This window comes from Somniosus microcephalus, chromosome 6 (genome assembly GCF_052327205.1).
Source record: "Somniosus microcephalus isolate GS21.2 chromosome 6, FLI_Smic_1.0, whole genome shotgun sequence".
In the NCBI taxonomy this organism is placed as follows: domain Eukaryota; kingdom Metazoa; phylum Chordata; class Chondrichthyes; order Squaliformes; family Somniosidae; genus Somniosus; species Somniosus microcephalus.
The window spans coordinates 29576403-29590372 of record NC_140992.1 but is presented as its reverse complement, the minus strand read 5'-3'; the positions used below and the strand labels follow the sequence as shown (position 1 = coordinate 29590372).

The following is a 13970-nucleotide window of genomic DNA, read 5'->3' as shown; positions in this document are numbered from 1 at the left end:
GACTGCCTAAGAAGAAGGAAGACATGACATGGTACCTAACCCTTCAAACTGTACCCAAGTGATCCAGTAGCAATACCCTACAGTAAAATTTACACTTGAGCCAATGTATGATTCTCTTATATTTATCAAGTCAAACCTTTCCCGCCACTAGTATCACCAGCTAAATGTTGATTCATTTTTATATGTAGTTTTAATTTTATCCTTTCATCAGCTGTGGAAGTATCTGGCTTCGTTAACATTCCTCAAAATTTCAGACAGATACACTCCAAATCTTACTTCAAACACTCCGGATCACCTCAGTGATGTGACAAAGGCAGGCTGATAAATCTTTGCCAAGCAGAATTTAATAACTGTCTGCTAAGCTCAAAAAGGTGCCAATCTGAACAAATCACATAGCACGATTGTACTTGAATTGAGTGGCTTGGCTCCTCCCTAAAGTAACTGCCCGCAAAGCAACCAATTCCTTGTCGCACCAATGTATTGAATTAAGCTGGGACATGATTTCTGTGTGAAGCAAATTTTTAACCTCTCAGATTCTGTAGCAGAATGAAAGAAACCAAGCTAAACCGTAGACAAGAGTGTTTCAATTGTCACAGCTATATTCATGGTTTCCTCGTGAATAGAGAATTCATATGAGCAGACGTATTCCCCCTACACACAGAAACACACAGGTTTACATGCTTCCTATATGAGAAACAATGGTGTAAAGGAGGGCTTTAATGGTCTAGACTGTGACTGGTATGGAATGCGCTTTTAAAAATATGTAATAATCATATGGCCAATTTTTGTGATAGCAATAAATCTAAAACAACAAAATTGCTTCAGTAGTAAAGTACCATTTAAGATATTGTTTTAAAAAAGGAATGCTCCAAACTATTTTTATAGGGAAATGGTGGGATCAATGGCAGTAGGCGCAGCAAGAAACTATTAATACAACCACTGCTCAAAAAATACCATATTCCTCCCACATTTATTTCATGGTTAGAAAACTAAATGTATTCCAGAAGTTTTATGCAGCTAGTAATTGTCAGCACATGTACAAAAGCATATGGAAGTGCTTAGTGGATGAATCTTGGGAGAGCCAAGGACAAGGCCAGAAACTGCTGAAATGTCGCAAGCGTCAAGGTTCCATTTTGTACTGTTTGTTGTAAAAGGACAAAATGAAAATAGGGAGTGTCACTATCAGGGTCTTGTTAAAGAGAGAGTGTAGCTATCTGTACTTTATTAAAAATCAGACCATTACAGAAAATTATGAATTTTAACATCATTTTGAATATTGCCCATTGCTATTGGTTGTTTTAAATATTTTTGTTTAAACAATGGATGTCACAGATGTAATTGGAGGAACTCGCTTTGGAGTTTCTGTACCCAACAGTGTGAGGACAATTAACTTGTATAACCAAGACTAAAACACGTTTGGGTTAATGAAGGCAGGTCATACCTGACTAACTGCGTGGATCAGTGGCAGCACTCTTGCCTCTGAGTCAGCAGGACATGGGCTTAAGCCCCAATCTAGGCTGACACTTCCTGCAGTATTGAAGAATTACTGCATTGTCAGATGAGACATTGAACCGAAGCCCTGTCTGCCTATTTCAGTGGATGTAATAGATGCCATGACACTATTTGAAGAAGAACAGTTGAATTCTCTTGGTGTGCTGGTCAAGATTCATTTCTCAATCAATACCATCAACATAGATTAATTTATCATTTATCTCATTGCTGTTTGTAGGACCCTGCTGTACACAAATTGGCTGCCATGTTTTCCTACAACAGTTCTGCTCCTGAGTCTAGGCTTGTTGCTGTTTCTAAATCAGAAACAGGCTTATGTTTCCTTCCAAGACTACGTTGTGCAGCCTGCAGCACATCACTGCCGATTGTTAACACTGCACGTGGGAGCTACTGTGGACAGGCAACAGCATATATATTATAGGTACATATGATTGCAGAGTAGAGCCAATGACCTGAGCACCTATGTGGATAAGGCCGACAACCAGAATCTGAGGTGAATCTGAGGTTACACTTGAGGCTAAATTGCTGAAATTGAGATATTTAATTGCAGAAGAACATCAAATTATGCAAATTATCATGGGTATAATAAACTTGAATCCAGTTTTGCCATCACCACTTGCAGTGATCATGCAGCTATATGGCTCAAACCTGACTTTCCAAATCCATATCCCATTAGTAGTAATGTGTTGGCCCTAAATTATAGTGATCAACAGTTTGTAAGGATCAGAATAGAGCAACAACAACTTGTATTTATATAGCACCTTTAATGTAGTAAAACATCCCATGATGCTTCATAGGAGCACTACCAAACAAAATTTGACACCGAACCACATAAGGAGGTATTAGGGCAGATGAGGTCGGTTTTAAGGAGCATCTTAAAGGAGGAAAGAAAGGTAGAGAGGTGGAGAGGTTTAGGGAGGAATTCCAGAGCTTAGGGCCTAGGCAGCTAAAGGCACGGCTGTCATTGGTGGAGCGATTGAAATCCGGGGTGCTCAAAAGGTCAGAATTAGAGGAGCGCAGATATCTTGGGGGGTTGTGGGGCTGGAGGAGATTACAGAGATAGGGAGGGGCGAGGCCATGGAGGGATTTGAAAACAAGGATGAGAATTTTGAAATCAAGACGCTGCTTAGCCAGGAGCCAATGTAGGTCAGTGAGCACAGGGGTGATGGTGAATGGGACTTGGTGCGAGTTAGGACACGGGCAGCAGAAGTGATTTTCTTCACTGTTTCATGAGCAGGGAAGAGTTTAACAGCTCGTGGGAATACCAATTAGAGCTGGATTGACTTATCTTGATGCTAAAATCAAATCCAGAACAACAAAAGCAACCATGAGACTTGGGGGAATAAAGAGGAAAAACTTACTAAGCCAATATGACAAGAAATGGAGACGTACCTATCAACTCAATGACATGCCTTGGAAATGGGGAAAGAGTCACTCTTTGATGCTAACTGTCATGCCTTTTATCATTTAGACAGCTCAGGTCTCCAAGCAAATAACCAGTAGAAAATTACACATCTGCACTTCTAACACTATAGCCTAATGCTTTTAACTTGCGTATCATTTTATCTAACATAGTTATGTCATTTCTAATGTTAGTAGTCCTCTACTGCTGATTCTCAGTGAGTAAAATCAATAAAATCTATTTTGTTTAACTACGATCAGCAAAGTGTACTGCTGCATGAAATCACTTGGTTCAGCAAGTATTGATCAACTGGATATTAGAATTGTACAGAGGGCTGTCCAAATCAATTGTTATAACTGAATTGCACTGCGGGTTGTAATTCTGATATTGTGGACATATTTCTTAACCTCTTCAGGGTCCAATGTGCTGCACAATCTATAGCATATGGCCAGGATGTGTAGTATTTATAAAAATGCAGCTGTTGGAGATGATCTAGAATATTCACTGATGGCGTGTAGCAAAGAGACAAGGCAAACTTTGTGCCAGGACTGTGGAGCACGGCATGAAACGTGTAGCACTCTAGAGGTATGACTCTAGCATAATAAGCACTGAGGCACGTTTTGAATGTAACCACCACTGCCAAGAGCGGATAAAATGGCTGCGGCTTGTCTATAATAATATGGTGATCATGCAGTGAACTAGGTTCTCCCTACCTCAGGGTGGAAGTTTATTTTGTTGGTGTTATCATAAAGCAGCATAGAGGACAATACAAGACTTTGGTCCCCAGCCCATTACAGTATTAAAAGAAGAATGAAAAGAAAATCCACTTTAAAAAAAAATGCATGAGAAGTATTTAGTTTACAGAGTTTGTTGAAACAGTGGATTAGATTTATGTTATACCAGTGGTAGCGTGTGTTCAATTCCACAAATAAAACGATTTGTTTGTTTTTTGCACGCTTTGCAACTTTGAAATCGCATTAGAATGCAATGCTTTTTTCCCTGATTTAGCCTGATTTATTGACATATACGAGCGCTAGCAGTGAGTATACCCAACGCGGAAACTTGTTCAGGGAAGGAAGTATTTGAAGTTTAAAAAGTACAGAGCTGCTGCTGAACTCCAAATGGCTGGTTTCATAGAGACTGCAACTATTTCTGACGCAGGAGTTTGAACCATTTCTGTGATACTAAAATTGCAAAAATGTCAGGCATTCACATTTTTTGGGGAAAAAAATAACATGCTTGGGATCTGCAGTGTCTGAACAGTAATGAAAAGCTGAAGGATTAATCTGTTTGGTTTAGTTTGTTGACTGAAAGTTCAGGATAAAGACAACAGGCATCTGTCAGAGCTATCCTTAAGCTCTAAGTGAAGTTAAATACAAGTACAGCAACCAGAGACATTTGTATTTGCTTGCCAAGTGTTTTTCAGTATGAGACAAATATCTCTGCCATCTGTTAGACATTACTAAAATTGCAATTTTATTCTTTATGCTTTTAAAAGTGCAATGTTGATTCCTCTTGTGATGGCTCCGTGGGTAAGTATGATGTGGCACTGAAACAGTACAGACTATAAATGTTCTAACCAGGTTCAATCTCTGGTCTGTGCTGAGTTAGCTGGTTTCACCCAGGCACCATTGGGATCACTACAGTTGACCTCAATTCTCCCAGAATAGAGAGGAAAATCAGCCAGCCTGATCAACTTTTAGTGACAGCTCCTGAAAGTGTTTGTGTATGAACCCAAACCTGCCTGAAATATGTTGTAAAGGCTGCGAAGGAGTTGCATATTTTGATCCCGCCATATTGGATCATGATTGTTGGTGAGGTTAAGTCCGTAACTGGAAGACCTATACCCCTAGGCCTTCTTCAGGGTCTCCTGGGACTTAGTGAAGATCCACTTGGATCTTTATATGGGCCCTCTTCATAGCCTCCTTGTTATTCACAGCATTAAGGTGTATCCTTGTACACTTGGTACCAAGTGCTCCTACCTTTATGATTTACCTGGTGCCAGATGCTATGCAAGATTGTCCAATCTGAGGTGATTATGTACTCTATTCAGTCACATCAGGTTACCATGGTATTTTATGCGTGACCAGCAGGCAAGGCTCCTGACCAGCAGCACATACATGGAAAATTGGCCCTCCCATGAAGGGCTTGCATAAGGCATAATGTGAGGCCTGCAAGACTGAATTCTGCCTATAAAAATGTTACGGTTTGCAAATTTTTAAAAAGTGCTAAGAACAGAATTGACCCTGCAATTTATGGGGAAACCTCCTTTGACTAAAGTTCTTGTAGAGAAGACTGGAGATCAACAGGGAGAGAAGGGGTGGGGGGTCGGGGGGGAATAGGAAGAACATAAATAAAGAGAAAGGCAAAGAAGAAGCTAAAAAGAATAACAAGCAAAGGGAAATATATATTTTCTTTGAATTGCTGGAGGTGCTTTCCTTCAGAGCGTTGACTTTGACCACTGTCTCTATCATCTCAACAACAACTTGCATTTATATCCCTTTAACATAGTCAAACGTCCCAAGCTGCTTCACAGGAGCGTTATCAGACAAAATGTGACTTTTATAGCATGAGTTGCAATGGAACACGAGACATATTTGCCCTTTGGTACACCATCGTTCTGACCCCAAATATTCGAGCAAGTTGTCATGTCCTATTAAGATTGGAGCATTTAGACACTACCGGGTCAATTTTCCTCTTCGATGTACATTAGGGGGTTAATGAGGAGAGCAATTGCGATGCCTGCCCAATGCCGCCAGCAAGGCCCCTTTTGATGGTCTGTTCTTATTTGCATCCAACTACCGAGCTGCCAACATGTTCCGAGTGCTGATAGGCAGCTCACCATTTGTGGAGGGGTAAGGAATTCTGGCTGGCCACCCACAGAAAACAGCCCTGTCCAAGGGATTAAAGGGGAGGATGGGGTCATGGTGGGGGATGACGCATGCATTATTAAAAGGCGGGGAGGACTAGCAGCAAGGTGCAGCGAGAGAAATTATACTCATCCTGCCGCCCAGAAAGTGCCAAATAAATTATTTTAAAATTATTCTCAGAGCTCCTTCCAGCAGTCCTTTTAAAGGGATGCTGGTTCTGGCCATTTCCTGCTCTGTTAAGTGGGCTCATCCAGCAATCTGTGGGAGTCATGCTTAACTGCCATCAAAATGGCATTGAGGCCCTAAGTATGTCTGAGGACCCCAATTCGACAGGAGCAATTAAGGCCTGCTCAAAAATGACAATGGGTGGGCCACAAGCAGGAAGCTTGTTTATTTTGGTTTCCTTCCTGCCCCATTCCTGCTGAAAAATAGGGTGATAAAGAGATCAAAAGTTGGAGCCCACATCTTAACGATAACAATAATAATGCATTGACTGTGCCCAGTGTGCTTCTGGTAATTCATTTTCCTCAAGCCTGCATTTGACTTTGCTGTACCTTGTGAACCTCTCAAATGTGAATTATTGTCCCTCAAAATGTTGCGTTTATGTCACCTTTGAGTCTGTTGTCACCCCGCTGTACCTGATCATTCTAGTGATTGCATTTTATTCTTTTCTCATTCACAGGTTAGCTACTTAGGAAAAGTGGTCATGAGGGGGACGCAGTTTACATCAGGGTGCACCGAAAGGTCCGTTATTGAGTTGTGGGAGAAGCACACACTGGACCACGAAGACACAGCATCAGCCAATGCCGTTTTAGAGATACGCCCTTTCCAAGTCCGTCTCCACCATTTGGATGCAAAGAGGGAGGCAACAGTCCAGATGGATACCTTCCAGGTGGCACGCATCGCCTACTGCACAGCGGATCACAATGTCAGCACTAACATCTTTGCATGGCTTTACAGGGAGATCAATGACGATTTGTCCTACCAGATGGATTGCCATGCAGTGGAATGCAGGAGCAAGCTTGAAGCCAAAAAACTAGCACATGCCATGATGGAGGCCTTCAAGAAGACCTTCACCAGCATGAAGAGCGACGGGAGAATCCACAACAGCAGCTCCTCCGAGGAAGCAGAGTCAGCAGCGTCAGATGATGGCTGAAAAGGGGAACTGATTAATTAAAGATCAACAGTGAAGTCTGGCCTATATTGATGAGATCCATTTGAGGGAAATAAATGGAGGAAACTAATTGAGGATGACACGCCAATGAACCCTTGGTTGGTTAGCTTGCCAAATTAGCCAAGTGATAAAATATATTGAGAAAAGTTTTTTTTTTAAAGATTACACATTATTAAAATAGTTGCATTGAGATCTAAAATGACTGCTCTGCTGTGATTGTGAGTGTGAAGCTCTCTGACTCCTAAATGGAGTTAGACACATTTGCTGATGGTCGCTCTTTCCTAATTCACCTAATGAAATTCATGAAACTAATGGAACAGTTAACTCCCTCACTACAGCGAAGAATTAAACTGATTTATGTTTAACTTCAAAGGGAGCATCACACAGACAAACCAGTTAAGAAAAAGGGAAGGGAAAAAAAGTATTCAGATTGGAAACCAAACCAGCAAGATTTATACGTGAAAATAATTAAAAAAGAAATGCATGGATCTATCTTCATATATTTCTACCAACATATAAGCTACAGTATATGTAAAGATATATTCCATTTTTATAAAATATATTTCAAAATGTAAGTATTAAAATGTAATGTTTAAATCTTTAAAAGTTGTTGTGTATTATCAACTGTGAAAAACATATGGAAGTATTTGATTGTAAATGTGGAGGCTCACCATGTGGGAACCTCTAACCAGAAGTTGTTGTTTTTTAAAAGCAGAGGAATAAACAAGACATTGAAAATCTTTAGCCAAAACAAAAAAGTTTGTTTACAAGCATTCCAAAATTGTATTGTTAATTTTATACATTTTTAAGGAAAATATAGACTGTTCCCAAATGTTTCACTGCAGCTGCCTTGCTACACTTTTGTTTCTCATTGCTCACCACAGGCTTCTCGCTTGAGTTTAGTTCAACAGGAAAGGTCATATAGAGCAGACGTTGTTTACATCACACGTGGAACATCAACAGTAGGCTGCTGTTCTCAAGCTCCCACACTTCCATAGTTTTAAACATTTTACCTAAATACTGGCCTTCAAATCTTTGCATTCCCAACAAATCCTTTAAAGATGTCAACTCATGAGCTAGATGGTCACTTCTCATTCCTACCTTCTTATGTTCTTACACAGAGCGCCCCGTTATTTTGTTCTTCCATTAATGAGGGTGACTGTGTAAGTCCTGAGAGAGCCGTGAGTAGAAATAAAATCCATGTTATGTCGGAAATTGTTTAGTATTCGATTTCCCCACCCGTACCTTTGCACCATGTGTTGGGTTCAAACACAAAAACTGGGTTCCCAAGCTAGTTAGAACTTCCCATTCTCATTGGGTTAGATGCTAGGAGGCTAGTTCTTGGAGGTATGGATGGGACGGATAGTTATGACAGTAACGAAAGCCATCACTGCACTGAGATAATGAGCCATCATCTTAATAAGTGCAAAAATCAATAAGCAGCATAATGGCCTCCAAGACGACAACCAACTAAAGAATTCATGTACATGTCAATTGTCCTTTTAGAAAAATAAAGTGACTTATGTTAATGACAGCAGTCTGCCAGCACAGCATGTTAACCAAGATTATTTTAGTGTGTGATTGTTTTTGAAAGTACAGTGTTACCTGCACTTGTAAAGTTACACAATAAATTGTTACATGGTGTGGATTGGGTAGAAGGTCATTATTTTTATTGCTGTGAATTTGAGCCACTACGTTAACAAACTTTGCAACTGCCCATAATCTCCGTGCACTGGGTGACAGCAGCAGTGTTTTCCTCACCACAGGTCAAACTGCCTTTATCATCTTCACATAGCAAATCTGTGAAATACCTGAGGTATTTCAATGTGATTCTGTGTAAAGTGAGACTCTGGGGTCGATTTTAACACGGGACGGGGAATTGGGGGCACGAGGGCCAAAGAAGGTGGCGATCATTCGGTTCCCCGGAGCATCAGACCCAGGAGATTTTAACTCCCAAACCTCATTTGCATTTTCCAGCACTAATTCCTGCTGGGAATGACGTGGAGGCCAGCGACAGGGGTGGGGTGGGTGGGGGTGGGGGGGGGTGGTAATGGTACATTGCACAGCAGCAGGGCACCACTGGATACCCATGGAAAGGGTCCCTGGCAAGGTAAGTCAGGAAGAGAGATGTCAGGAACGATTGCAGTCCGTGGAGGAAGAAAGCCAGGGGCAGGGGAGGTCCAAGGTCTTCTTGTGGGGGCCAGGAGGAGCAGTCCTGCTTTTTCTGGACCACAAGGAAACTGTTAAAACGTAATAAAATGTTAACTTACCTGGCCTCTTCTGGTCACGATGCTGCCTGCGGCCAGCTTTCATTGGTGGGTCCGGGATTGTACACCCCTTAGTCGGCCCACAGTTAAAATGGTGCGCGTGTCCGAATGATGTCATCAGACCGCGACTTCACCATGTAAATTAGGCCCCCGATTGGCTGGGACGGCCATCTTTCCCAAAGTCGGAAGATCAACAGTTAAAATGGTAACCGTAGTTAACGGTTCGGGAACGTTGTTGGAAGTTCCCAAACCGAATTTTAACGGCCTCCACAACCCCCCACCCCCTCCCCCCCCCATTTGCATTGTTCTTGCAAATAGGCAGGGTTAATATTGACCCTTCTGTATCTGATACAGGAGCGGATATTCACAGTGAGGATCTCTGTATGAGGCTGAAGTACATATTCCATTGTTGTAGCATCACTCGCCACATAAAATTGAAGCAGATACTAGCAATCATATTGAGGACCTTCGCATTAGACAGGGTCAGATATTTATAAACACTGGTTCAACTCCAGTGACATTGCTTACAAGAAAGTGTAAAAAAAGTGTTTGTCCCTCTTCTGTTAACTGTCTCTTTGTTGGTTTCTCACTCTCAAATTCTTTCTATCTCCTTTCTGTCTTTCTGTTTGCCTTCCACTCTGTTTCACTCTCTTTTTTTTCTTTCAATATGGCTCTCACAAAACTGCAACTGAATGGCCGAGAAATTTGATGGGGTCACATCTGTTTTCCACGTGCAAAATGAGCACATAAGCATCCAATACGGCAGGCAGGATACACAAGCCGCAAGTGGTAAAGGCAGAGAAAGAGGCATCCAGGACCCACGCCTGAAACAGTTGTGTTCAGGAAAATATGATCTACATGTGGCCTAACCAGCAGTTCATAAAGGAACCACCGCAAGCCACTACCAAAGGTTTTGTTTTAATGCTTACCCGAATGCTCCACCCAGATCCACTGCAGTGTCGAAGACCGTTGGCAGCTCGTGATCCACACCTTCCTGATTGACCAACTCCCTCTCCCCATCACTTCCCCTCTCCCTCTCTCAATCGCTGCCTGCTTTCTCTCTCCCCATCACTGCCCCCTCCCTCTCCCGATCACTGCCCCCTCTCTCTCCCGATCACTGCCCCTCCCTCTCCTGATCACTGCCCCTCCCTCTCCTGATCACTGCCCCTCCCTCTCCCAATCAATGCCCCCTCTCTCTCCCGATCACTGCCCCCTCCCTCTCCCCATCACTGCCCCTCCCTCTCCCGATGACCGCCCCCTCCCTCTCCCGGTCACTGCCCCCCTCCCTCTCCCCATCACTGCCCCTCCCTCTCCCGATGACCGCCCCCTCCCTCTCCCGGTCACTGCCCCCCTCCCTCTCCCCATCACTGTCCCCCTCTCCCAATCACTGACCCCTCCAGCTCCCCATCACTGCCCCTCCCTCTCCTGATCACTGCCTCCCTCTCTCCCGATCGCTGCCCCCCTTTCTCTCCTGATCGCTGCCTCTCTCCCTCCAGATGGCTTCTCCCACCTCTCCAGGTCGACCCCCCTCACTCCCTATTGTTTTCCCCTTTTGGTCATCCCCTTCCTCCTGATCGCTTTACCCCCTCTCCCGGTCACCGCCCCCCCCCCCAGCCCACGATCGCTTCCCGCCACCCACAGAACCTACTTGAGGGTCGCTGTTGGTGACGCTGCGACACAGTGGCCTGAATTTGAAATTGTCTTCGCTGGCAAGCTGCCTGGGAATGCCCAGCAGGCACCTGCAGCTTGCTGGTCTAATGTAAATGAGGCCCAAGGCCCAATATCAGGTGTGCCTCGGGCCTACCCATTCCAGCACAGCAAACATCCCCTGCACTCAGTTCATGTAAGCTTGCCAATTTCTAGGCAAATGTCTCTGACTCTTTTTCTTATTCTTTTTCTCTCCCCCTTTCTCCAAAAAAAATATTGCCTTTAAATAAATCTATGTGAAGTTAACTGTGATTTGCTTAGAGTTAATATGGCAACAGTTTGTTGTTGTTTTTAAACAGTCTTCTGTTGCTCAGTTGAGTGGTAAAGAATTCAGTCTTATGGTTATAATCACTTTATTTTTTCCACTTTAACATAAAAACCAATCTAAACAGGGAGTATAATTTCTTCAGAGTATAACGCAGTTTGCAAACAGAGTTTTGTCAGCAGTTCTGAGTGTAGGCGTGCACTCATATAGGTTTCTCTCTTTTTTCTCAACTTACCACAAAGCTTCTTGTTTTATACACTATTCTCTTTATCAAACTTGAAGTGGCCTTGCCTTAATTGGTAGTTTCCAGTCAATGCACTGTCCTTCAGCCGATTTTTACACACACAAGTTTACATTTCTCGTACATCAACATCAGCTTGCGTAGGCTGCAATGGTATCTGGTGGGGTGTTTATAGTATGGCAATACTATAAACATCCCAAGGCCTTACTTCAGTCTTGAACACTGGCTGTTGCTAAGTCAAATCTGTATCTTTTTCTTTCTCTCTCTCCAATGATGCCAACCACCTTTTTTTGCTCTATATTGAATGAGCTAAACATGAACACCTTTCAGAAGCCGAATTAACCGAGTTCCATATGCCAACATCTTCTTTTACCAGATCTTAGGCTTTTTTCTGTACCCCTCAGCTCGAACAATTCTTGCGCCGCAACTTGCTGGAAATGTCAACAGGGCATCTGGGGCCTCAGTGGCAGGCAGGACCAACAGTGTATCTCCTTAATGGGATTTAAGGATTGACAAAGAATCAGAGGAATGACAGAAAAAATTCTCTTAACAATTAACTACATGCATGAATGAGATTGAACAGTTTAAATTGTTCCCTTTCTGGGCCAGAGAGGTTGATTGGCATTGCATTAACAATAATCACGTTGTTAAAAATTACTTACGCTGTTATGTTCTAGCCCTAACTTTCTGCGGCGAGTTTAATGGGCAATTAATGGTAAATCCAGCAAATTCTTAAACATAACGGGGAAGCTAAGGGCGCGATGTCATTTGTGCAGCGTAAATTGACGAGCAAGTTCTGGAGATTCATTACTCACAGCATATCTCTTAATCCCCTGAACTTGCTAGCTGATTTGCGCATTAATGTTCATTAACACACCGTTATTTTTCCAGCAAGATCTGGCCCATTGTTAGCTATTATTTGCTCATTTTTGATTTGTAGATTTTGAACTTTGTGAACGTTGGTTTTCATTGCTGTTTGCTACTTACTGATTGGTATGTTTCCTATCTATTCAGTAAAGTAGTGATTTCTTGCTGTTTTAGAAACATGGGGGTCGACTTTCCACTTGTTTGCACTAGTTATATCAGTGCAATCTGGGCAGAATCGTCCAAACCAGCGCAAATGATCAGTGAATTTTGAACGTAATTGAGTTACGCTCGTGTTTTTCGCGATCTTTTACGCTGATTCAATATTCAATTTGTCTGGATCAGGCCCTGCCCCTGAAACTGGCCACGCCCCCAATCAAAATTTCAAGATTCCGCCGATTGCGCTGGTTCGGAAAGGCTCTTCAAATTGCGTTCATTTTCTTAGGAGCACAGGGACTAGTAGGCATATTTTTATTTTAAAATTCATATCAAAAATATTTAATTTACTAAGAAACTGACTAGTGTACACCAATGAAACTATTAAATCGTTCAGTATAGTTTTTTAAAGTCATTTTCAGTGATTTTAAGTCAGGCTACTCAAATCATTTTTAGCGGAAGCTTAAAGCCTAATCTAACCAGCACAATTTCAAGTGCATTTTGGGCGCAATTTCCTAATTGCCCCCAAAGTGGAAACTCTACCCCATGAAATTTCAACCAATCAACCGAAAGAAAATTGCACGTGTATAAACATGTGACACCAAAGTGTGGCATGACGGACAGAATACTTGTTAAGCTAGATAGATAGATAGATAGATAGATTATTAATTAATTAACAAACAGCTATTGCGTGTCACGCTGCATGACTTCTCCAACATTGAAAATAACTATCACAACACTGCCTAAAAGAATAATGGGTACTGCAGGCACCAATACTGAGTTTTCAATGAAACGTGCACTCTATGTACTAAATTTAATATATAATAGATAATGCGGCTATCTACATTAGTACCGAAGAGGAACCTTAGCTAGTATTGAAGAGAATATTCATTGTCACAATGATACTCCTTCAGTGAGACAGGAGCAGACATTGATAGTGACAGGTAGAATCTCTACATCAGATTGGAGCGGAGAGAGGATTTCCAAATAAGAGTGTCACTGACTTTGATAACATGGTGAGTACATCCACATTAATGCTGGAGGATATATGCACGCAGTGAAAGTCTGCATAAGAGTTTGGAGCAGGCATTCATAACCACAATGACCATCTCCACATTCATGCATTCATGATCTTGACTCTGACCAGGAGACTGATGCAGATATTTGTAGTCAGTGAGGATTCCTTAATCAGACTGCAGCACAAGTTCATAGATATAGTGGGGGTCTCCACATTAATAAGGGGCCAGGTATTTATAATCACACTATATTTTAATGAAGTCATTTATTTTAAGTGGAGCAACTACTCAGTTAAAATAGTGCACACAAAAATCTCAACCCCATCCTCCTTATGTGCGGCCTACAATATATGGCTTTCAGGAAGAAACACATCTCTGTAGAAAAGGTGCCCTAAAACTGCCCAGATGGTTCTTAAAATGGTGGGTTAGAATTTCCATGGGGTTTTTCCCTAATCTCCCACTGTAATTTAAGCAGAAGATTGGCAGAAATCCCAGAGAA

At 42.2% G+C, this 13970-nt stretch overlaps 1 protein-coding gene across 2 annotated transcripts in view; it reads left to right on the top strand.

The window, feature by feature from the left end:
• pid1 (phosphotyrosine interaction domain containing 1) overlaps window positions 1-8603 on the top strand; it is a 171310-nt gene extending 162707 nt beyond the window's left edge. For both annotated transcript variants that reach the window (XM_085989906.1, XM_085989905.1), the window contains one exon: window positions 6464-8603. In XM_085989906.1, coding sequence (XP_085846032.1) covers window positions 6464-6937 — 474 coding nt within the window. In that variant the 3' untranslated portion in view covers window positions 6938-8603. The remainder of the gene's footprint in view (window positions 1-6463) is intronic.
• Window positions 8604-13970: the final 5367 nt, after the last annotated feature.